The 23,967-nt window shown below is 39.5% G+C and overlaps 1 protein-coding gene across 1 annotated transcript in view; it reads right to left on the reverse strand.

Annotated features, from left to right (window-relative positions):
* The window catches only part of SLC12A7 (solute carrier family 12 member 7), a 74,550-nt gene that overhangs the window by 28,674 nt on the left and 21,909 nt on the right, over window positions 1-23,967 (reverse strand). Inside the window, 7 exon segments of the mRNA XM_075747036.1 lie at window positions 166-333; window positions 4,684-4,895; window positions 7,067-7,308; window positions 9,863-9,993; window positions 12,228-12,282; window positions 13,032-13,178; window positions 15,732-15,854. Coding sequence (XP_075603151.1) covers window positions 166-333; window positions 4,684-4,895; window positions 7,067-7,308; window positions 9,863-9,993; window positions 12,228-12,282; window positions 13,032-13,178; window positions 15,732-15,854 — 1,078 coding nt within the window.

Raw genomic sequence — 23,967 nt, forward strand, 5'->3', positions numbered from 1 at the left:
CAGCTGTCAGCTATGTCTCTCTAGCACCAGAAAGTTTTAGGTACATCAAATCTGGTCACACAGACTAGTAGTATCATGTGTCATCAATAAACATTCACACACGCAAAATCATCTTTTTTCAGCTCTAAGTACACATCCTTACTCAAGAAAAGTAGTTGTATCTACCTGTCACAGACGGGAAATAAATCCCTACAAGCATTGTGAAGTAGGTCATGATGTCTGTCAAAACATAAGGGAGTCCACCCATTTTTGTCTCTTCTGATCCAGCAACTGATGGCTGATCTTTTTTCTCAACTATTGATCCTTTTTCTGAATAGGTACTCCATAGATTATCTACAAGAGGGAAAAAACAGGAGTCAGTGTTTCAGGATATTTAGTGATAATGCAATAATCTTATGAATCACATGGCTTTTCTTACACAAAAATCATGATGTTTCTCAACATTTCCTTATAAAGCCAAGAATGCAACAGCAATATGATCAATACCAATGGTGGACATTCCCACTGTATGCCAGTAGAAATGCAGCAGTGTATGGGACGAGTCATACAAGATTATCTCTTCCACTAAAGAAAGATTTAGTTATAGAATTAAATTTTTAATATATTTGCAGAACACACACTTACAGTGCGGACATATGAATGCATTATCAGGATGTATTGTGAAAAAATAAGGAAATTATCTCCAGGTTCAGGCAATCTTAGCTTATATTCATATTTCTTATTCTTATAGTTTGAAGAGCAGGTAAAAAAAAAATGCTACTTAGCAGTAACTTGAGTTCTTTGAGACCTGCTATACAGAATAACCATGGACAACAGTTCAGGACTCAGTTGTTCATGGTGAAGGTATTCCACAGGGTGACAAATGCAGAGTAACCAGACTCCCTTAGAGAACTGATTAAAAGAAAAATAATAATATTGCAAACAAAACCCAGCAGAATGTGGCTCAAATTCCCCAACAAACTAAGGATGCTTGTTCAATGAAGACTGACAGGTCAAAGAACCAGTAGCTTTTCAGAGCTTACATTTGTGGAAACACTGTTTGTGCCCCTTGACAAGATGGTGAGAACATCCAACACTGATTCTTATTTCAAAGTGAGACAAGTTGTTGAGGAAACAAAGCAAATACTTTCCCTCCATGTCAAAGGGCCAAAAGGATTTTATACCACAGAAATAAACAATGCCAATGAACTGTCAGGATGATGGATCCAATAGCCAATTTTCAGCCATCCAGTACAATGTAAGGGAATTAAGTACAGTATTCTAAGCCTTCACAACAGCAAAAGGTTACCTTGAGCACAACAGGATATTGTCTCTGAATCTCCATAAGTGGCCAAAGATAGGGTACTCATACCCAGATTTGTAACAGAAATCTTACAATTGGTAAGCATACATGGAAGCATGCATGGGAAACAAGAGACAGCAGAACAAAGATTACAAGAAAAGTATTAATTGCTACAGAATGCTATGTGTTAGCTCATTCAAATGAAGTGGAATAACAAACTGATCTAGAGATAAGACCAAAGTTATAAAACAAAGAGTTAAGGAAACAAGAGAATTGTAAGTTTCAGGAATTTTAGCAAAGCTTTGAAGACACAAAACAAGACAAAATCTCCAAATTAGCATCCACTCCCTCAGGAGTATAAAAAGAAAGTCCAAAAATTAGTTTCTCGTTGCCAATCAAAAGTACTAAATATTTAATGAGGACTCAACAGCTTGTGTCCCTTATTCTTCATAACACAGAAGTGACAGTGGCCTGAGCACTCCAATGCATACAACTCTAACTGTGGAAGTGCGCATGCCAGCATGAATGAGTAAAATCCCCTTAGAGACTTTGTAAAACAGAATAGAAATCACTTTCCCCTTTCATAAGATGTCACACAGAGCTTTGTTACGCTAATTTTATATGCTCATTTTCCCAAAAGTAATAATCCAGGTGGACTTGAAAGTCAGGGTGAGGAAAAAGGGTCACTTCTCAGAAGAGTCCAGACATTTGTAGGGAGGTAGGACCATTCATAGGCCGCTGAGGCTCCTCTAGCAATATTTAGTGACACATAAACAAGATCTGGTACAATGTATCTAACCCAACAACATGCCACTATGAAGCAGAATGATGTTGATGAAAGCTATTTCCAGAATTATTTCCTTATCAAGGTCACATTCACCAACATATTTGGTCAGCTACTTGTAGAATGATTTATTATTGTTAGGACATTCATGGAAGGTATACAGTAAGTATGCATATCTTGTACACAAGTGCCCAGGAAACGCTCTGAGGACTTAACACACTTCCTGAGACACCCAGGCATCATATCTGAGTATTCCCAGACACAGCTGAAGAAACTTTGATGTGCAGAGTCTGCAGCTAAAAAGTCTTCACACAAAGCAGAACATATGCCATGCCATCAGTGGAGGAAAAATCCTCCTTGAGAAATCTTTGCCAGTCAAGTTCAAAGCTTACATTAGGTATCAGAATGTGTGCTCACACTAAGCAAGCAGGACAGGTGATCCACTTAATTTAGTCTTAGCATTATGTGACACTAGGATAGTGAAATGCACTTTTACACAGTAGTGCTAGTTCAAAGACATGTTAATCAGTGAACAGAACCAGAGCATGTTTTTCCAAAAGTACAAAAATCAGTACTCAGCCCGAAACCTCCAAGAATACTGAAAGACCTGAGGTGCTATGAGTTTACCTGAAATCATATTGCTACCCAAGGACTGAAACATGACAAACATGCAGCCAACCTTCTAAGAGAGTTTCAGAGAGATCAGGAAACTAAAGGCTCACAAGTACCATCTGCACATGAACAATTGATAGCAACAACAGCAATGGAAAGAAGCAGTAGAGACAGGGGTGTTATCTTTGAGTTCTGGAAAAAAAAACCAGCATCTATTCACAGTTTTTTCTTGAGTTTTGAGGAACATGGAAAGCCTCAGCATAGGTTTTGTAAAAGAAAATTGTCAGAAGTGTTCAAATTCCTTGACAGAAACATAAATGAAGGCAATCCACTTAATTCAGTCCACCAGGATTTCCCATGTTTTTGAAAGATTCCTCATCCAAGGAATCTATAGTAGCCATGGGATAAGAGGAAAACTCCTCATAAGGATTAAAAAAAGAAAAAAGTTCAAAGTTAGAAAACAGGTAAGAGTAAATGTAAATATGGTTTTACAATGCAGGAAAGTCACCGGTAAGCTTCCACAAGGATCAGTAGTGGGATCACCAGTGCTTTCTAGTACACTCAAACAGCCTAGAAAGGGGAGCTAGTACCAAGATGAGAAAGCTTACTGGTAATAGTTATTCAAAGTTGTAGAAGCAAAACCAACCGCAAAGAGCTACAGAAAAACCGTATCAGCCTCAGTAACTGAACAGAATGCAACTGATGAAATTCACTATAAGTAAGCATCAAACAATAAAAACCAGAAGGTGTATCCCTCACACTGAGCTTTCAGCAGACTCTCAATGGTTGTTACAGATCTTAGCATTACATGACAGTAGAATAGCAAAATGCACTTTTATACAATAGTGCCAGTTCAAAGAAATGTTAATCAGTGAACAAAGCCAAAGCACATTTTTCCAAAAGGAAGAAAAATGAGTACTCAAGCCTGAAACCTCCAAAAGCAAACCAGCAGTTTAAACCTTACACTGTAGCAAAAAAGTTAGAACATGCAGTTGTCTTCTGAGTTGGGGCAGGCAATATAAAAATATTCAGGAAAATTCGTAGATATGCACATGATAAATTATAAAATGCATAGAACAAACCCTAAGTCACATTTCTTGAAACAAACATTTCAATTAAAAAGAATTTCATTTTTCATTGAAGAAACTGAGTGATTTTTCTTAAACAGATTTAGATTCAGAGAAGCCCATGCTTCATTTAAGTATCTTTTTATGTATTTATACACTTTATAGCTGATATTTTAAACCAAATTACTATGGCAGTAGTGATTGCCTAGTATCCCTATGTAGAGTTGCATATTTATATAAATCAAATCTTATTTTGAGCAGAAGCCGGGGAGAGGTATCAGAGCATCCATTTCATCCCCGCAAACATTCTTTGTTTGCATGCAATACAAGCCATTACATGTCCAAAATGAATCAGGACCCAGTGCAATTGGAATCCCAAGCTGCCACAACTGTACAGGAACATAAACAGAAAAAAATCTATGCGTATTTTAGAACAACTCCTGTCCAAACGCTAGCCTGGAAGCTAAAAAGACTGCTTTTCTCCAAACCCATCACTAACTTGCTATATCACATGGGACAAGCCACAGGACTTCATTCCTCAATGCGCCATATGTAAATTGGAAAAAAGTTCTCCCTCGGGAGTTTGAGAATGTATTAATGAACATCTTATAAAAATAAGTGTATTTGGCATACAAAAGAGCTAAACACCTTTAAAAAATTAGCTGTGATAAACACTTCCATACTTTTTTTTTTTAAATAGAACAATGGCTTTTTTAAAAACGCCTAGAAAACTCCAATGACTCCCAAATTAAAGCATTTGATGCTAAGCTTCTAAAACTAGGAGAAAGCATGCCCCAGGTAACAATCTTTCACACAAACAGATTAGAGCTAAAGAAGCAGTGACAGACTAGACCACTACAGTATTGAACAGCTACTGGCCAAATCAATAATGTCCAAAAAACCTTTTAAATGACCTTTTAAAATGCTTTCCAACTTACCAGTCAGAACTCCACTCATTATTCCTGGAATGCCTTGAATTTCTGTTACATTATTGAGACTAAAGTAGTCATCACATGTAGCATTAAGCAAAGAACTATCACAGAACAGGCGCCACAAAGTTGTAGTCTTTGTTTCATTATTGCTTTCAGTAAATTTGGCACAGATATCAAAGCTGCGTTTTGACAACGTACGGTTTCCAAGGAGACAGATACTATAAAAAATAAAAACAGTGATCTTTCAATATAGTGTCGCACATTAAACCATTTTTTGTCCATTAGACTTCTTCAGAAAACTATTATTCATAGTAGCTATCTTATGGCCTATACTACATACACTAAAGTAGTATATAGTCTCTGCATATAAAACTATCACCAATAATCTTTAAAACACTGATCAAATGTTTCTACTTTAAGGAATTAATAGCTATTTTGGCTCCAGCAGCTTGGCCACTAAATAACAGTGATCATGATTCATTCAGTATTACAAGAAAGAAGTGAAATTAAATAATACTTTATATAACGATGAGCCCGACCAAGAAAATACACAAGTAAGATTAAGCAAGTATGTCATGCCCTTCTCTAGCAAATAAATATTTTAGATGGCCCTAAAAATATTAAAATCCAAAAGGCAGGAAATAAGAGGGTTAAAACAGCAAAATTTTAAAACATTAATGAGAGTACAAATTAAAGAATCACATAGCAGGAAGCAATTAAAACACTCAGAAATTAAAGAAAATTAGAAAACTCAGAACAATTTGCAAAAAAGCAAATTCCTAACAGCAAAGAATATTAAGGATCTAGAAATGTTTCTTTCCTAAGCTACACAAAAGATGTTTAGGAGATCTCTATTCCAGGCTTGCTTAATAATGAAATGATATCCAATATCTATGAAGACAAAAGAAGGAACATAAAAATAAAACATTAGTGTTAGGCAGATAAGTCAACACATAGTACGCATCTAATATTTCTGAAGGAGCACAGTTAAGAGGCTGGTAACAAACAGTAAAAACATACCGCTTCATGGAAGCTTCTTCCAGTTGAATTAAACTGGGAGATCATAAGGTAAACTATTTTACCATCTACACAATGGCCAAACCTAATGGAGGTTAGGGATGCCAACTTAACTAACCAGCTAAGCAGAAGCTGGTCTCTTTGGTGATGAGCTCACCAGCAGATCAGCGTTACCATAATATAAAATCACACTGAAGTTTCTCATTCTGAGACAGACTGGCCAAAATGTGAACAGTTATATTTACTGGAAAATAACCTTTATTATTTTTCCCCCAAACAGTAATATATCACAGTAACAGCCACAGAGAAGGTTTCCAGGAACTTGGTAATAAGTCTTACCTATGCTATATGTCCAGATAAACTCTCTATTTACCTATATAGATGACTAAAAGACTTAAGTATTTCCTTACTGGAAGTTACACTTTCTTAGAAATTCAAGTTTTCAGAAAAATGTCAATTTGGAACACACATTTTTTTTCAATAGAAGATGATATAATTTTACAGTACAGTCCACAAATACTGCTTTAATGCTCAATTTGTAATGCAGTCATTAACACTGTAGAGTACTATGAAATTTGTAACATTCATACAGCAAAGGATAACTTCAGTTCTGCGTAACAGATAGCACTTGGTAACAAAAGTTACCAGGCTACTCTGCTAATGCATTCAGCAATATGATATTGTTTTCTCTCCAAACAGAAAGAGATGAACAAAGATGCAACTCACATATCGATAACTGGACAAAAGAAATAATTCTTAGTGAGCTGCAAGAAGTACAAGCTAAAGGTGTTGAGCAGCAGTATGCCACGTGACAACAATAAAATTTTATTTTATTAAAAAGAAGGTAGAAAGCCTTCACAAGCACAAGTGAATTTAACACTGCAACGTCTCCATTTTAAGCAGGGAGAAATGGAAATTTCAAAGATTTCATCATGACAAAAAGTTTGAAAGTGTTTCTTTCACAACTATAGTTCATGGCCACAGCATTTTCTTGAAGCTTTTACATTATTCTATAGGGTTTCAGTTTATTTCTTTAGATAAAGCAGATATATTTACTGTCAGCAAAAAACACCTTCCTGCTCTTTAGGTGTGGATGGAATAAGAGTCAGTAACTTTAAGTACCAAAGAACATTTTCCAGAGTACCATGTCTTATGAACAGTGAGAGAAAGATTCAGATAGGTAACTCAGAATAACAAATGACCACATAATTGCCCACATAATCGTTCAAAACACATAAAACCTACCACTGAAGTCAGTGTGCTTGTATTTTGAAGTTTAGCTTAAAATATGAAATGGTTACAGTAGCTATTCCCTCCCACACACTTTTTTTTTTTGTAAATAATCCACATTACTTAAAGATACTGCACTTACGGAAAGTCAGGTGGGTCAAAAGCAGTCTTAATAACTCCAGCATATATGGCAATGATGGATAGAATCACACAGGCAAGGAACACCAACGCAAGTTTGTTGACATACTTTACTCCCACAAAAACTACTACAGCCATCAGAATGACAATACATGTTCCATAAACTCTCATGTTGTTCAGCATAGCCTCTGTTTCTTCACCAACCTCTTCTGCTTTAAATATAGCAGCACTTGGAGAAATGTAGGTCTGCAAGAGATATAGCAAACTATCATACATGTAATAACAAACATTTTATTAAGAAATAATTTACTTGAAATTCTATTACAATATCAATTTTATTCTTTCATAAACCAGTTCAACCAGATCACATGGACATTTGGAAAGTGCAGAGGTAAGGAAAGGGAGGCGGGGATGAAGAAAAAAAAGAGTTTTGAGTTACTGTTCCACTTCTCAAATTCATGTCTCTGCCAGACAGGAAAAAACACTAAGGATCATGTGCTACTGACAAAAATTAAAAGGGAAAAAAACCAAACCCAAAACCTAGCTCAGCTCAATCCAGAATCCTTAGATTTATTTGAAGCATTTGCTGATTAATAATTCCATTGACTCTTTGTATTTTCTTTCAATCAAACAAAAGCATGATAAACTAAAAATGTTTTCAGTACTATAGTCCTTACACTATATTTCATAAAATTCAAACTAAGATACCTTAAACATTGTACCTTGAAAAAAGTTTTATGGTGAGTTTACCTTAATTTTTAATCTGAAGTTGCAACAGCACAATTTAAGATTAGTGTGACAAAGCTCAGTCCTGTGCTAAAAGAGGCAATTCAAAGTACTGTAATTTCAAATGGGATTCTCATACAGATCTCAATTTCATATAATTTTGTTCTGGTTCTACCTGGAAAGATGTTGGAAGCACAGGTTTTAGGACTTACACTGATAAATAAAAATGAAAAAAGACAAACTCTGACCTATAGTTCTGAGATATCTGTGTACTACACTACATGATAAAGATATCTTTATTCCTTCGTCTAACACATTTTTAAAAAAAAGTCCACTTTAGCTATCAGGGGAATGTTGGTGCTTGAGGCAACTCCACTCCTTCAAAACAACTGCTAAACTGACTATCTTTAAATCATCTAACTTCTAAAGGCAGGAAGAAACTTTGAGCAGGAGGCTATCCTGATATGTTCAGAACCAAAATCCAAAACCAGGCATTGGCTATTCTTTACTAGAATTGTCTTTAAATTTAATTAATTGAGCTTAAATTAAATTAATTTTAAATTAAATTTAAACCTAGTCAATTAATATTTACTAGAACGCTAGAAGAGATGAAAATTGTCACATCACCATGGAAGAAAACAAAAAAGCAAAATGAAAAACTGATTACAGATAGAGTATTTACACACTGTGATTAGAAAATCCTACATTGTGATGTCGCAGAAGTATCAGGCTCTATATGGAGGTACTCCAGAAGGTTTTCTTGTACTTTGTTGCCCTGCTGTTCACAGCCTTTGCTTGGGAAAGCCACAGGCAGACAACTGATTTCTGCCCCTCTAAATAATCCATGTCCCAGTGGAGAGGGGAAGAAAAAAAAAATAAATAAAAATCAATACTTGTGCCTTGTGGCTGTGAGAGGGGTCTGTTCTGAGGTCTTCTACCAGGTATGGCATCCTGGGAGGCTTTTTACTTTGAATTCCATAGCTAAACCCCAGACACGTTTATTAGCATTACATAAAACCAGCATGACTCTTAAGTAGGGAGAGCAGTACACCAAATCCAATCCACAATGTGAGAAGCTGCTAGTGCTGTTAAATAGATCAGATCTCACAAGCTAGCAGTAGTGAGATTTCAAATTTCACATCCAGGCTTTTTCAAATTTATGACATAGTTATGACATTGGTCACAATAAGTAACAAGAAAGTGGAATTCTGAAGTACCTCCTGTGCATATCTGCATAGTCTCTGATATGATGACCAATAACTGTCTGACCCCTCCTGGATGAGGCAAAGCTACAGTAGCTGGGCTGTTGCCATACAGGCAGTCTTCCACAGCATCTGTAGCGGAATATGGTATTTCAAAGCCAGTAGTCTGAAAAGGAGGAAATGGGGCAGATGCTTAATTCCTGCTTTTGTAGAAGATATGCCCTTAATGTTTTCTGTAACCTTTCACTGGGCAGCAGCTTTCCCCAGTGTACATAGCAGTGACAAGCATTGTAGAAGCTGAAAAGTTCCTGTGAATTATTCTAGGAACACTTGTCTGACGCCAAGCCCACAGACTTTCATGTGGAAGGAGGAGAGGAGTCCTCCAAGACCTTAAGAAAACATGGCTTAAAAGGACTTATGTCATACTTACCTAGAGTAAGCAGCTCTTCCAACAGAAATATAGAGCCACCTAGGTGTGTTGACTGCTTACTATAAAGTAGTTGCCAGTTTTAAAATCTTATAGTCATGACCTCAAAACTAGAACAGTAAAACAGATAATTAATTCCAGTAGATATAAAAAAAGTGGAAGGTCCCCCTGAAGAGCTTACTAAAGGATTCAGGGTTCAAAGGCATACAGCCTGGGAAAAATTAATCAAGATACATCTTGAGAAATTACAGCAAGACAACAAAAGAAAAAAGAAAAAAAAAGTGTTGAAAACACAAAGGATGGGTAGTACCACAAAATCCACATCCTTGTTAGAACTTAAGAGTCACAAGGAAAGGAATCAAAGTCTGCATTTTAGGCCAATTGCATTCCTCAATCTCCTGAAACTGTTCAAATATATTTAATCTTCAGAGAAACTAGTACTTACCAATAAAATTTCAATGGTACCAAGAATGTACATTGCTCCTGCAAAGGTTGTACCCAAGTAGAAACAAAGTCCCACTGCTCCACCAAACTCTGGCCCTAAAGATCTTGAAATCATGTAGTAAGAGCCTCCAGCTGTGAATTCAACAAAAATAAATAAATAAATAAATCTCTAGCCCTTCAGATTAAGGACACAAGTAGAGAACAAAAATTTGAATCATTCAATCAACATAATCAAGATAACTACTGCATGCATCTCCATTGAAATGTTCATACCAAAATTGTATTCAATGTCTACACCAGCTATGCAGTTAGAATGTACATTTCAAAGTGAATATCCCCACATGCATTTTCTGGAGAACAGAAAATAAAAACCAAGGAAAAAGAGGAAAAAATCCACAAGCTAAACAACCTAAAAGTAAACAACCTTAAGAAAAAGATATACAGGTATAAGTAGATGTAAATCAATCTTTAGTTTCTAACCTTAAGCTGTTCACAATCAAACAATAAACTTCCAGAATAATTTCTTTATGACACAGGGACAAAATAGAATTTGTCTTACTAACATGCATTCTTTTTCTTTTCTGTACATGAAACCATTACTACTTTCACTGTAGGTGTTTTTTCAGTACCATTTAAAAGTATTAGGTAGGGATTGCTTTTTCTTGTCTACTCATTTACTATTCACTTTGGCCCTGAATTTTTCAATTCCTCTCACTCAAATTTCCCATATACATGTATTATCTTTAAGTCATAAGCTACCAACCCCATTTCCACTATACAATTTCCCTTTCAATAAGGGTCTACATTTCAAGCTCTTCATCTCTTTATCTAGACTTTCCCCCAACCCCCTGAAGGCATGCTCTTCTCTGGTTCCCTCTCCATCTTCTCTTAAATTCATGTTTGTCCCACTCATGACAACTGAGGAAAAGCAAGAAGACAGAGAAAGAGAGTGCTTTATTTTAAAGGTTGTGGCAGCCACATCTCTGGAAGTGTTTAAGGCCAGGTTGGATGAAGCTTTGAGCAAGCTGATCTAGTAGCTAGTCCCACGGCAGGAGGGTTGGAACTAGACGATCTTTGAGGTCCCTTCCAACCCAAACCATTCTGTGATTCTATGAAATAAACATACATCAGCCTTCTATAAAACTAATTTGCAGATAAGAAATACAAATCTAATCAAAGGGCACAGTCTGAAACTGCTTTTCAATATAAACAAATGAGAAACTAACAAAAAAAAGTATGATACATCACCAATACTTTTACTAAACATAATGCTGTTGTATACAACAGCAAGAGACCACATCCTGCTGCCCAGGTCTGTTTCAATCCTTTTGTGCTTTTTGCCTCCTCCATATACTCCAGCAGAAGAAACATTTCTCTAAGAAACTGGCATCAATATAAAAGTGAAAATGAAGACCTGTCTAGTTTAAGAACTGCCAGCTTCAAAGATTTCTGTGACACTCAGATGTTAAGCAAAACCTGTACAATGAACTTTAAAAATATCAAGGGGAAAAGAACAGAACATAGTAGTTATCATCTGGACACTAATTAGAATAATTACACTTCATTATAAAATATAAGTATTTGAAACAAAATTTTCTATTGTATTTATGTTAAATATATGGTACTGTATCCACAAAATGCAATTATTCTACACTCTGCACAAGTTGTAGCATTTACTTTTGCCCAACAATTTATGCGTCAGTTCCACAATCCCTTACTAAGCTGGAGAAGCTCTGCAAGTAGGAATTATTCTAACTGTTCAGAGTTCATAACAATGTCTGAACACCAGTATTATTTGTGTTGAGAAAATGAAAAGGATAGGAACTTCAAAGGCTAACTGATTTTGCAGCTAAAAAAAGTTGGCTTCACAATTGAAGAGGAACAAGTTCATCTATTATCTTGAAAATTTAAGGAGATGAGCATAACCTAGAGTGCTTATACAGAAGATTTCTGACAGCAGACTGGCTGTTATTCTTGCAGAAAACAACATTACTGGCTCCAGTGTTTAGAAGTGGAGTCTAGGCAAATTGGGGGGGTGGGGGGGTGCGCACGGGAGCCTTATTTATAAATTTGTAAAGAAATTTGCTTTGCATGAAGACAAGTCTCCATTAGTTCAAATTCTAACATCTTATCTTTCATTCAAACAATCAAATGATGACAAAAATGTGCTACAGTTCATAGTTCCCAGAAGGTCCACTAAAAGATTGCATCTCACCTTAAATAGCAATTTTAAAAGCAGTTAGAAGAAGATACACACTTGATACAAAAGCATCACTTCTGATATCTCAGACTACAATAATTGCTTATCCCCGCTTTAAACTTCCATCATTTGAACATTTATCATTTTAGGTAAAATTCTTCATTACCTGGAACTACACCATTTGTTGCTATTGCACTCATTGAAATTGCAGTTAGCATAGTCTGTGGAAAGATAAAATAGAGGAAATCTAAAATACTGAAAGGCTTTTGAAAGATGGGGCAAGACAAAGTGATAAAATGAAACTTTGAATTTTTTTCAATCTTTTTTTAAATAAGATGTTACAGCAACCAAAAATGATCATATCTTTGGTTAGGGATATCCATGCAAATTAAGTACTAGATTTTACAGTAGAAGATTCAGTTAATTTAGATGTTTCAGACAGTCTTTAAAAATAACTGGAAGAATACAGACCACTACATATACTTAAAGATGTTCACTATTCCAATTACATAGTAGTGACAAACTGATCAAGTGCCATTGTTATGACAATAGCATCTACTAGTGGTCTTACATTCTGAAATATTAATTTATGAATATAATGCTGTGGATTGGTTTGCAGTTTATATTTCAGTTTGTAGTTTATATTTCAGTTTGTTCTGAAGTTGTGAAAATCAGAACAGTTCAGATGTGTAAATCACGAAATATTTGCTAAAAGCTGATTTAATAAAATCCATATAATATTTCAAACAAAGCTTACTGTGATCAACTCAAAAGAAACTCTACACAGGCTAGAATGACACATGACACTCAGTGCATATATGTATCTATCTATATATCTCCCATGTCTCTCAATTGCACTGATACTTAACCAGTATCTTATGGAGAAATCTTTCTCTGCTACTCATGTATTAGAAGGCAGCAGTACTCTTGTAAGAGATTTGGCCAATAGTAATGAAAAAGGTTAACTTACACAAGCACAACACATGAACACAATGATGAAAGACTCCAGAACTCCAGCTGTTCCCACAATCCATGTTAAACGTAGGAAAAGGATGACGCCCAAGATGTTTTGCAAGCAGGGCAGGTACACACCAATAAAAGTGCCCATACGTGGAACCTGGAAATGAAGTCAGAACATTAATTCCTTTGCACTAGACAATTTAAGTCCATAAGCACTTTCTTCTGCAAACACTTATCACAAATGCTCCATGAACAAATGCCAAGTGAAACTAAATGGTAGCTTCAGAATGTCCAACTTCACAAATATTCATAGGCTGTTTATGCAGAAAGATTCTTGAAAAGACAGAAAACTGTTTATGATAGCAAACCCTCTTGTTCCATAGGAATTAAGATGAAACCATGATAGGGGTAAGATGCCCCTTTACCTGTTGATTACAAAGCTTTACAAACTTTCTTCTAAAATACCAGTTACATACTACTGTTGAAGAGAAGTTACTGCCATAATCAAAATACCATTCTGCAAAAAGTTGATCACCAATTGCTCTGCAGCTGGCCCACAAAATGAAATTCAACAATAAGTTTTTTCAGGTTTTTTTTTAAAAAAAAAAAAAAAAAACCAAAAAAAAAAAACAAAACAGACAAGGTATTATGACAAGGCTGGAAGAAATGCAGAGATGACTACAATTTGTTTTTGCAAAAGTTGCAAAACCTGCCACAACATATATTTGTTTGTACTTTTTATTTGCTGGTGATCATCATGGGTCAAGGCACACACAAGAGCATTCAGGCTTCATCAATAAAGTTCCAGCCTTCTACACTTATGAAGAAATCAGGCTTTGAAATACTCAAAGCAACAGTTATACACAGTAGATTCTCAGATACAGAAGCTCCTCTTAAATCACAACTCAGGCTGTGAAAAAGGCAATCCATTTAAATATAAAGCTCCAATGCTTGTTTAAGTTAACAAAATTATTAAGAAAACACTAAGCTTCCAAGTACTTATAAGAAACCATGGAATGCCATTTAGACTATAATCTTTATTTTTAGCATGTCAGGCAATATTCATGTGCAACATCAATTCTACTGTCTCAATTACACCATTAAAAATACTACTTTGCCAGACTACTACTTAACCATCACTTAATTTTACACATGGAATGAAAAAGACACATGCACAGAAACCGTGTTTTCAGGCCACCAGATGGTGCTCAAACGAGATTAAGTGCAAGTGAGGACACAGTGTTCATTTGGCTAGCCAGTTCCAGAGCGATTAACACTGTGCTGCATTAACAAAAGCCGCTGCACAGCAGCTAGACAGAGATCACGCTAAAGTAACTGTAAGCTGATCAGTCTTGGTATTCTCATCTCTCAAGCTGTTATCTTCAGATGAGAAGAAACAACTACAGAACAAGCACAGTGAGATAAACAAAAAGACACACACACACCCCCACCCTCAAATGCAGGATAAGCAAAAAGCTAAAACGAACAGCTGGACTTTATTCCTTGCCCTTGTCCATTGTCCTGGTACCAACTTCCTACACTAGTCAAGTCCTAATGCAAACAGTTCTACTGCAAACATTAAGTTAACATACCATAATAAATCTCTCTTCCAGTCAAATGAGCTCCAGTTCTAATTTTTAAGTACCTTCTCATATCTGTCTCTTCTGTTATGTGCTCATTCCTTTTATTCATTCATACGTGCTTCTCCTCCTCTCTCCATAGCTCAGTATACAAACTCAGTAGCAGCACCCCTTCTCCTACACAAAGGCAAGTGACTCCTTTTCCCATCATCTACCTTAAATTTCTTAGCTTCAGTCACCATGCTCAACCAGTTTCAGTTCATCATTCCTCCTTACTTGGGAGTTTTTGTACTCTGTCAGGTCACACATTTTTTATCCAAGCTTTCTCCTGAAACAGCTCCCTGCTCAGAGGGATCAATCCAACATATCATTGCAGACTCCAACTGTTGCATACATTCCATTTCCACAGAGGCCTAGATAGACACTTTGAGTATCCAGTAGACAACCGTTGAGGAATTCAGTTGCTGCCTTCTAGCAAGTGTGTTTAGCAATGAGAGTCTTTGCCTTTCCTTCCCACTCTCTCTGATAAATATCATATTTGAGGTATGCAACAAGATGTTTCTTTGGAATATGTCCATTAAGATTTAAAAATACTTACTCTGACACACAGAAACCAAGCTACTCAGAAAAACTGCTTCCATGTTAACAGGAGCAAATATGCTTATGGATTTAAATGAGTGATCTGTTTCATCTGAAGTGTTCCTTAAATTTCAACTTTAGTTAACATACCAGACAGTTAAAATGTATTAACAAACCAGCCAAAAAACCCCCAAAACAAAAAAACCCCACCAAAACCCATACTGTAGCCTCAATAGAGGTAGACAAAAGGTACCAATACCTATACAAGGACAGAAGGAAGAAAAGAAAGGAAGAGGACATTGGATGCACTGCATGTTTCAGGTCTTAGCTTTGCACATATTTTATCTAGAGCTTTTACAGCAAGGTCTTGCTAAAACATGCTAACAAGAACACTGAATTAACAGAAGTCCTACTGCAAACGCTTCAGTTTTAAATACAGTATTACAAATCTCACTCCTGTTTTTAGGTATCCACATATTTTCTTTTTACATTGGAAAATGCTCCTTTTTGTGGCTAGCTTTGTCTCAATAACTTATTTGAAGTTCAAATACCTTGACTTCCTTTCGCTTGCTGTCTTCATCTGCTTCATGTTCCACCACACCTTGAGTCAGATTAGTGTAGTTTGCTAGTTTATTAAGAAGAGATGACACCATGGGATTACTATCCATTTCTTCCTGTTGAGATTTTAAGAATACTGTATTTATTAAACAGTTTTGTAAAATCATGACTTTTAAAAAAAAACTACTTCAAACACAAACTCAACAGGTCAGCCCTGCTGACCCAAATCCAAAATACCAGTCAGCTTTCAATGAACAAGAGTTCTAAATCTTTCTAGCAGTTTAATGCTACGTGGCTATCTGGCTATCTTGCAATATTTCTTTCACTTTTTTACACTCTCTTACAATATGCAGCTTGTGCACCTGGAATATAAGGGAAATCTTGAGAAGGGCCATTGTTAATTGTAAAAATCTATTCCTATCACAATACAGTTTTTAGGGTATTGTACCGGCAGCATCAACTCATTAGGGCGTTTTCCAGCATCTTGCTTGTGTCCAGAGTGGCCTCAAATGATTCTCTCAAGCACCACGATACCGAAGGATCACTCTCAGTTCAAGTGTTGCAGGCTTACATATTTTATTTTAAACCATGCATACTAGTTCCAAAGTATTCATTTGTTGAAAATATGTGCACATGTGCATATCATATGTAATTGCATATATGTAATATTACTTGACACAGAAGTGAGTCCATATAAATATATATGCAGCCAAATATCTGCTATAAAACAAAAACATGCTAAACCAAATAATAAAATCCAGAAGTAGTATATACAATAAACAGATTCCAAGAAAAGCATTATCAAGAATTCAATCAAGTACACAAGATCAAATATTGGAATGAAAGACAAGAGATCAAGATTGCAGACCAAAAGACAAGAACTAGGGCATCTCTGCCTTAGGCATTAGATCATGACAATTATCATTATACCAGCCAAACTTCTTTGTAATACTTTATACAAAAATTCAAACATGTCAGCTGACAACATGAGAAGAGTAAGATTTTAGGAAGCGTACTATGAAATATATATACTAAAAAACAAAAAATTCACCCCTACAACAGCAATGGTGATGAAGTCACTAGGCAGCTTTTAAGGCAACACTGGAACAGCATGGTCTATAACCTGAAAAATTGTGGAATGGTAGACCCACTGGTGTTAACTAACCAGGTGGCCTTTGCTAAATGTGCATCCCAATGCTTGAAGGTCCCACCACCCATTGCTCTCAGTGTAGTCTTTTAACAGCTCATTGTATCACTTGATTTTCCCAGAAGCTGGTGAGTGATAGGGAATATGATATATCCACCCAATGCTATGCTCTTTGGCCCAGGTGTCTATGAGATTGTTTCAGAAACGAGTCCCATTGTCTCACTCAATTCTTTCTGGGGTGTCATGTCACCACAAGACTTGCTTTTCAAGGCCCAGGCTAGGGTTCCAGGTGGTGGCATGGGACACAGGATGTGCTTCCGGTTGTTGCTTCCACCATTGTAAGCAAACTGCACAAACTGCATGTACGCAGCTGCGATCTGCACATGAGTGTGGGACCCTATATAAAGGAGCGCATGTGCTCCGGTAGGCGGCGGGGCTTTTCTCCTTCTTCCTCTCTTCCTCGTACATCTTCCGGGACGTGCTTCGACAAAACCTGCGATGCTTGGACACCATAGAGGGAGCTAACGGAACATCACTGGACTCGGAGCGGTGGTAATTAGACTCATCCCTGACTTGGTCCTTCCCCCTCTCTACGTCTCTATCTCACTACCTCTCTATTTCTCTGTCTCCCTCTCTCTCTCTCCCCCTCTCTTTGCTCTTCCCTGCTCCCCCGGTTGTCTCCTTCTATACAGTTCTTTTCTCCCTGTTCACAAAAAATAAAGCTAAAAGGTTGTACGATATCTGACCTCGTTTGTGTCTTAATCTCGCTCTTGGGATCGTATTGAAACCTCCCCGATATCAGATCGGGACATTTTAATTGGCGTCACGGACAGGATCCCTTGAGACAAGAGTGTCATACAACCTTATTGTGGTGTGCTGTGCGAGTGTGTGTGAACAAGACATACAAGCAAGTGCGAAGCGAGTGCAGAGTTCCGATCCGCAGTTCTGCTCTCCCGCGAGGGAAGCAGCCGGAGACGAACGAAGCGTAAGGAAGGAACAGATGTTGGTTCCCTTTTATTGATAATTTGTGTAGTAGCATATGGTTTGGCCTCCCGGGGGTATATAGGGGAAATCTGGACTTTAAGGTGTGACCTTCCTGGGACGATATCCCCTTTGTAGGACATGGCTGCCCAGAAGGCAGGCAATATTTGTGACTGTGCGCCCGTAGGGACTGAGGAGATTGGTAAGTTATATGATTTTTTGGAAGTATACTGATCTCGTCCCTCGCTCCCAGGACAAGATTGGGCAAAGGACCATTGGTTCCAATTGCAAAGTGTAACAGACAGAATGACAGTAGTGCAGAAGGAAGCTAAGGTTAAAAAGGGGAAGGGAAAGGCTATTATTTGCGCTGTGTTGGGAGCGTGTTTGGCAGCTGCAGTGGAGGAAATGAAGCAGAGGTCCTGCCAGGCTGAGGCTGTGGTAGCTTCTCTGCAGGCAGCGATAACAGCGCTGCAGGAACAGCTACAAGAAAATAAACGGGCGCTGGAGGAGGAGAAGCGCCAAAACCTGATACTGAAGGAGGAGTTGAAAAACCAACTCCTAAGGGAGACAGACACTCTAGCAGAGGCGGAAGTACCGCTTCAGGAGAAAGGGGTGCGACAAGTCTACCCCTGGGGAGATCTAAAGAGAGTAAAGGAGGCCATAAAGAACCCCCCCCCCCATATGTGCCCACTAGTTAAGACGGAATATGTATATGAAAACAACAATGACAATTGCCCCCAGGTTATTACTAAAGAAATTCCTTTCACGGCAACCAAATTGGCAAAGCTGCGGAAGGACTTTGCAAGGACTGCGAGAGAATCCAAAACTGATTATGTTTGGAGCGTGTCCCTGTCAGGGGGAGATGGGATTTTGCTGTCAGAGAAAGAGGCGGAAGAATATTGGGGCCCAGGCATGTTTTTAACCACTGGCGACCGCCAAGCCCCATGGTCATTAACTCAGAGGGTTGCATATTGGGCAGAAGGGTTGAACCCCTTGGAAAGGGGAGACCCCCTAGCCATAACAGGCTCGGTAGATCATCTGTTGGAAAGTGTGCAGAAAGTGGCTTGTCTGTAAATGATGTATGATCGGGAACTTAAGCCCAACCTGAGCTCCCCAACGTTGTTGCCAGTAGATCCTGAACGAATGATGCCCCTGATACGGGGACTTCCCGATTCCTTAAAACTTATCGGGATCCAGCTGCAGGGGAAAATTCAAAATACACCCAGGAAGGAGAGAATCGCGGCTGCCCTGGAGGGAATGGTGACCCCCGAGCATTGGCGGCTAGGGAGGAAGGTGCGGACATGGGGGGAGATAGCGCAAGAGTTAATTAACTATGGGAGAAAGTATGGCCCTGTTAGCCGATCATACCAGAAGTTTGAAACCAGAGCTGTGCGAACAGGGAAGCTGGCGGCTGCCATTCTCTAGGAGGAGCCCAGATCTAACTGGAAAAGAAAAGCCCCTAACCCGACAAGGATTATGCCAGTTGGGGCTGCCAAAGGGCGTTCCCTGGGATTTGATGGATGGACTCCCGACTAAGAAGTTAGAGTTGCTTGTGCAGAGATGGTCCAGGCAGGGAACTACTCCTAGACCAAGTCGTAATACCTTACCAGTAGTGAACATGGGGGAGCAACAAAAAGGGGACGAAAGGATGGCAGGAAACTAAATCCTCCGCCCCCCCCCCAGGGTGAGGGGGGAGGCAGAGGGTGGATGTTTATAAGGCAACTCACCTGCAACGAAAAAGGGGATTTATTGATTATGGTGGTGGCAGGGCCAAAAAAAAAGGCCTGTAACCTTTTTAATTGACACCAGAGCCCAAATTACAGCACTAAGATGAACTGAGGCGGAACAATGTGGTATCTCGATCCCATCCAAATGCCTCATAGTCCTAAATGCCCTGGGTAAAACCCAAACCGTACCTATGACCCCGGTGACATTGTGGCTACCGGGAGAAGGTCCCGTTAACACTATGGCAGCAGTGGGGCCCTTCCAAATGAATCTCTTAGGTATAGATGTCCTGAAGGGTAAACAATGGCAGGATACCCAGGGGAATTCATGGTCTTTCGGCGTCCCCCAAATTAGGCAGTTAACCAGAATCTTCGGTGCAGCAGTGCGCCTGCTACAAGCGGCGCCTCCCCTCCCTCCTTCCCGGCGAACCAATGTAAAACCCTATCCATTACCGTTGGGAGCAAGACAAGGTATTGCGCCAGTACTGGAGGATTTGAAAAAACAAGGAGTTGTAGTCCCAGCACAATCTCCTTTTAACTCTCCTGTATGGCCAGTATGAAAACCTAATGGCACATGGAGATTAACAGTAGATTATTGCAGGCTTAATGCAAATACGGGTCCATTGACAGCAGCGGTACCAAATATTGCTGAGTTGATAGCGACTATCCAGAAACGAGCCCAACCCATCATGGCAACAATTCATGTTAAAGATATGTTTTTTATGGTTCCCCTGCTGCCTGAGGACCAAGATCGCTTTGCTTTTACGTGGGAAGGCCAACAATTCACTTTCACCCGACTCCCACAAGGGTATAAGCATTCCCCCACTCTAGCCCACCATGCATTAGCGCAGGAACTAGGGGCAGTTCAAGCAGAGAAGGAAGTCAGTGTTTACCAATATATCAACGACATTCTTGTGGGAGGGGATGAAATAGAGAAAATTCAGTTAACTCAGGATAATATAATTTCCCACTTAGAAAGTTTGGGGTTGAAAATTCCACTGGAGAAGGTACAAACACCCTCAAGCGAGGTAAAGTTTTTAGGAATCTGGTGGAAAGGAAGAATGACATGCATTCCACCGGACACCCTTTCCTTATTAGAGCAGATTAAAATGCTAGAGTCGAAAAAGGATTTGCAACTGTATTAGGATTATTTGTGTTTTGGAGAAAGCATATTCCTGATTTTTCGATTATTGAAAGACCACTGTATGACTTACTGCGAAAAAAGGCCCAATGGGAGTAGACTCTGGTCCACAATGAGGCATTACGACTGCTAATATTTGAAGCAACTGCCCATCAAGCTCTCGGTCCCATTCACCCCACAGATCCTATCCAAACTGAGTGGGGGTTTGCCCGGACCGGGCTCTCGGTTCATTTACGGCAAAAGGGGCCAGAGGGGCCCATTCGGCCTATTGGCTTTTACTCGCACAGTTTTAAAGACGCTGAAAAGGGATACGCAATGTGAGAGAAGGGCTTATTTGTAGTCTAGCTTTGAGAGAGGCCGAATGAACCATTCGAAAGCAACCCATAATTCTTTGGGGCCCATTTAATGTGACTAAAGCAGTCCTAGCGGGAACCCCACCCCCTGACAGGGTGGCTCAGAGAGCCTCTGTGCAAAAATGGTATGCCCAGATAGAACATTATTGTGACATATTTACAGTGTCTGAGGCAGCCACGAAGAGGTTAACCATCCAAGAAGAGGTGGGCCCAGACAGAGAAACAGCTGAGCTTCCCCCTGTGATACAGATAGCTCCCGTTTTCTGAACAAATGCACAATGTATGGTTCACAGACGCCTCGTCAAAGCGAGAAGGAAAGGTCTGGAAATATCAAGCTGTAGCACTCCAGGTAGAAACCAAGGAACAAATCATTACCGAAGGGGAGGGTAGCGCACAAGTGGGAGAACTGGTCGCGGTATGGAGCGTGTTCCAACATGAAGCCCAAACCACTCCCCCTGTATACATTTATACTGACTCTTACGCAGTATTTAAAGGTTGCAGAGACTGGCTACTATTCTGGGAGCAAAATGGGTGGGAGGTTAACAGAATACCAATATGGCAAAAGGAAAAATGGCAGGACATCCTTGCAATTGCTAGACATGGGGAATTTGCAGTGGCGTGGGTGGCCTCCCACCAACAAAGTGACACCCCAGCGAGGTGGAACACTGAAGTAGATGAGTTAGCTCGGTTAGCTCCCCTTCAAAACACCCAAATAGCAGAAGACTGGGAGCGATTGTTGGAATGGTTGCATGTAAAGAGGAAACGTTCAGGGATCAAAGACCTCTACTGTGAGGCCCAGGCTCAAGGCTGGCCTGTTGCTAGGGTGAAATGTAAGACCTGTGTGTCCGCTTGTGAACAATGTCGTACCCGCTTAGAAAGACACCCCCTGGAAGACGATCCCCTACACTTGAGGGAGAAGAAAGGGCTGTGGGAAACCTGGCAAGTGGACTATACTGGTCCTTTCCGGAAGTCGGAAGGAAAGCATTATGTGTTGGTCGGAGTGGAGGTAGTGTCAGGGTTGGTCCAAGCCAAAGCATACTGGTGAGAACACGGTGAAGGCATTGAAAGAGTGGTTTGGTACCTTCCCCAAACCACGGTCGATTCAGTCGGACAATGGTTCTCACTTTACAGCTAAGATAGTTCAGGAATGGGCAGCCCGGGAGAGAATTTCATGGGTGTTCACACCCCACACTACCCCAAACGAACGGAATCATGAAAGAACAAACGGGCTACTCAAACCCTTCCTGAAACCACACAGACCAGGATGGGCTGAGCGGGTGGGAGTCGCAGTGACCAGTGTAAATAGCCGCTGGGGAACGAATGGATGCCCAAAAATTACGACATTTTGCCCACAAGCCCCGACAATCATACCCACCTCCCACAGCCCTGATAACCCTGACAACCCATCCCACTTCCCCGGACAACCTGTTTTAGTTGAACTCCCCACCGTGGGAGCAGTACCATTAGTATTAGACACCCCAATAAATAAATACACTTGGAAAGCAAAAGACGCCAGCGAGAAAATCCATAAGATTCACGCTAAGTGGATTATTCCTTCCTTCTAACCCGAGGAGCGAGTTTGTTTCTGTTCTTGTTTTTCAGGACGGAGCAACTGACCCAGACACATACCCCCAGAAGCAGCCAAATGGACATCGATTGCAGTTTGATCAGAATGTGCATGTTATTTTTGATTATTCTAATTCAGAAGTGTGTTTATGAGAGCGATGAAAAACCAATTCCTCTACCTTCCCCCGACCCATATGATCCCTTTAAGGACAACAAATTTATATTATTGGCTAAAGCAGTAAGCCGAACCTTCAATTTGAGTCATTGTTGGGTTTGTGGAGGACCTCTGGGGTTGTCAAGTTGGCTGTGGACATCCACACCCCTCACCCCAGACCGAATCATGAGCAACTATACTGAAACCGTGGACTACACTTGGGGCGACAGTGGGACACGGCCAATTCAATATCCGACTGTAGGGCAGTATTGTCTAAACCGTACTCAAAGGGGAGGGATCTACGTGGGGGAAAGTAAATGTCAATGGACACTCGTAGGCTAGTTGACAAAGATAGGAGAGTCTACATATGGATGTGGCTTAATGAAACTGGGCGCAATCAGGGATTCATGGGATATTGGTCAAACAAAAATGAAACCCTGTCTATCCAACAAACCAATTATAAGCAAATTTGTGAGTGGAAAAATAATTCTGGCGCTTGGTATTACAGCAGCCGAACAAATAATCATCCAACCATGTTTTTTAGCCCTCTGGGCAATGAAAACACAACCTATTTTCAATTCCCAAAAGGGGCAGCTGGACCATTTGCTCATGGCGTTAAGGCTAAGAAAGGGCATTACTGGATCTGCAGACACACCGCATATAAACATTTACCCGCAAGCTGGTCAGGAATCTATTACATAGGGATTACCTGGCCCTTATTTTTTTCTTTTGCCGGAGACAGGCGGACCTCAGTTAGGAATAAAACTATATGACAACCTTGGAGATAGAAGTATTGCCCATAAAACATGATCTGTTGGGGTAAATTTAGGTGGGATGCAAAAACGGGGAAACAATGAGTGGCCTCCTGAGCGAATAATTCAACATTACGGACCTGCCACCTGGAACCCTAATGAACCAATATCAGGGGCAAGAGAGCCAATTTATAATTTAAATTGGATAATCTGACTACAAGCGGCTCTAGAAATTATTACCAATAAGACTGCCGATGCAATAGATCTTTTAACCCAGCAGTCCCAACAGATGCGCACGGCAATCCTTCAACACCGCATGGTCCTAGATTACCTGTTACCTGAAGAGGGAGGGGTGTGTGGGAAGCTAAACGTTTCCAGCTGCTGTTTAGAAATAGATGACATAGGTGAAGT

Source organism: Balearica regulorum, chromosome 2 (assembly GCF_011004875.1).
Source record: "Balearica regulorum gibbericeps isolate bBalReg1 chromosome 2, bBalReg1.pri, whole genome shotgun sequence".
NCBI classification, from domain to species: Eukaryota; Metazoa; Chordata; class Aves; order Gruiformes; family Gruidae; genus Balearica; species Balearica regulorum.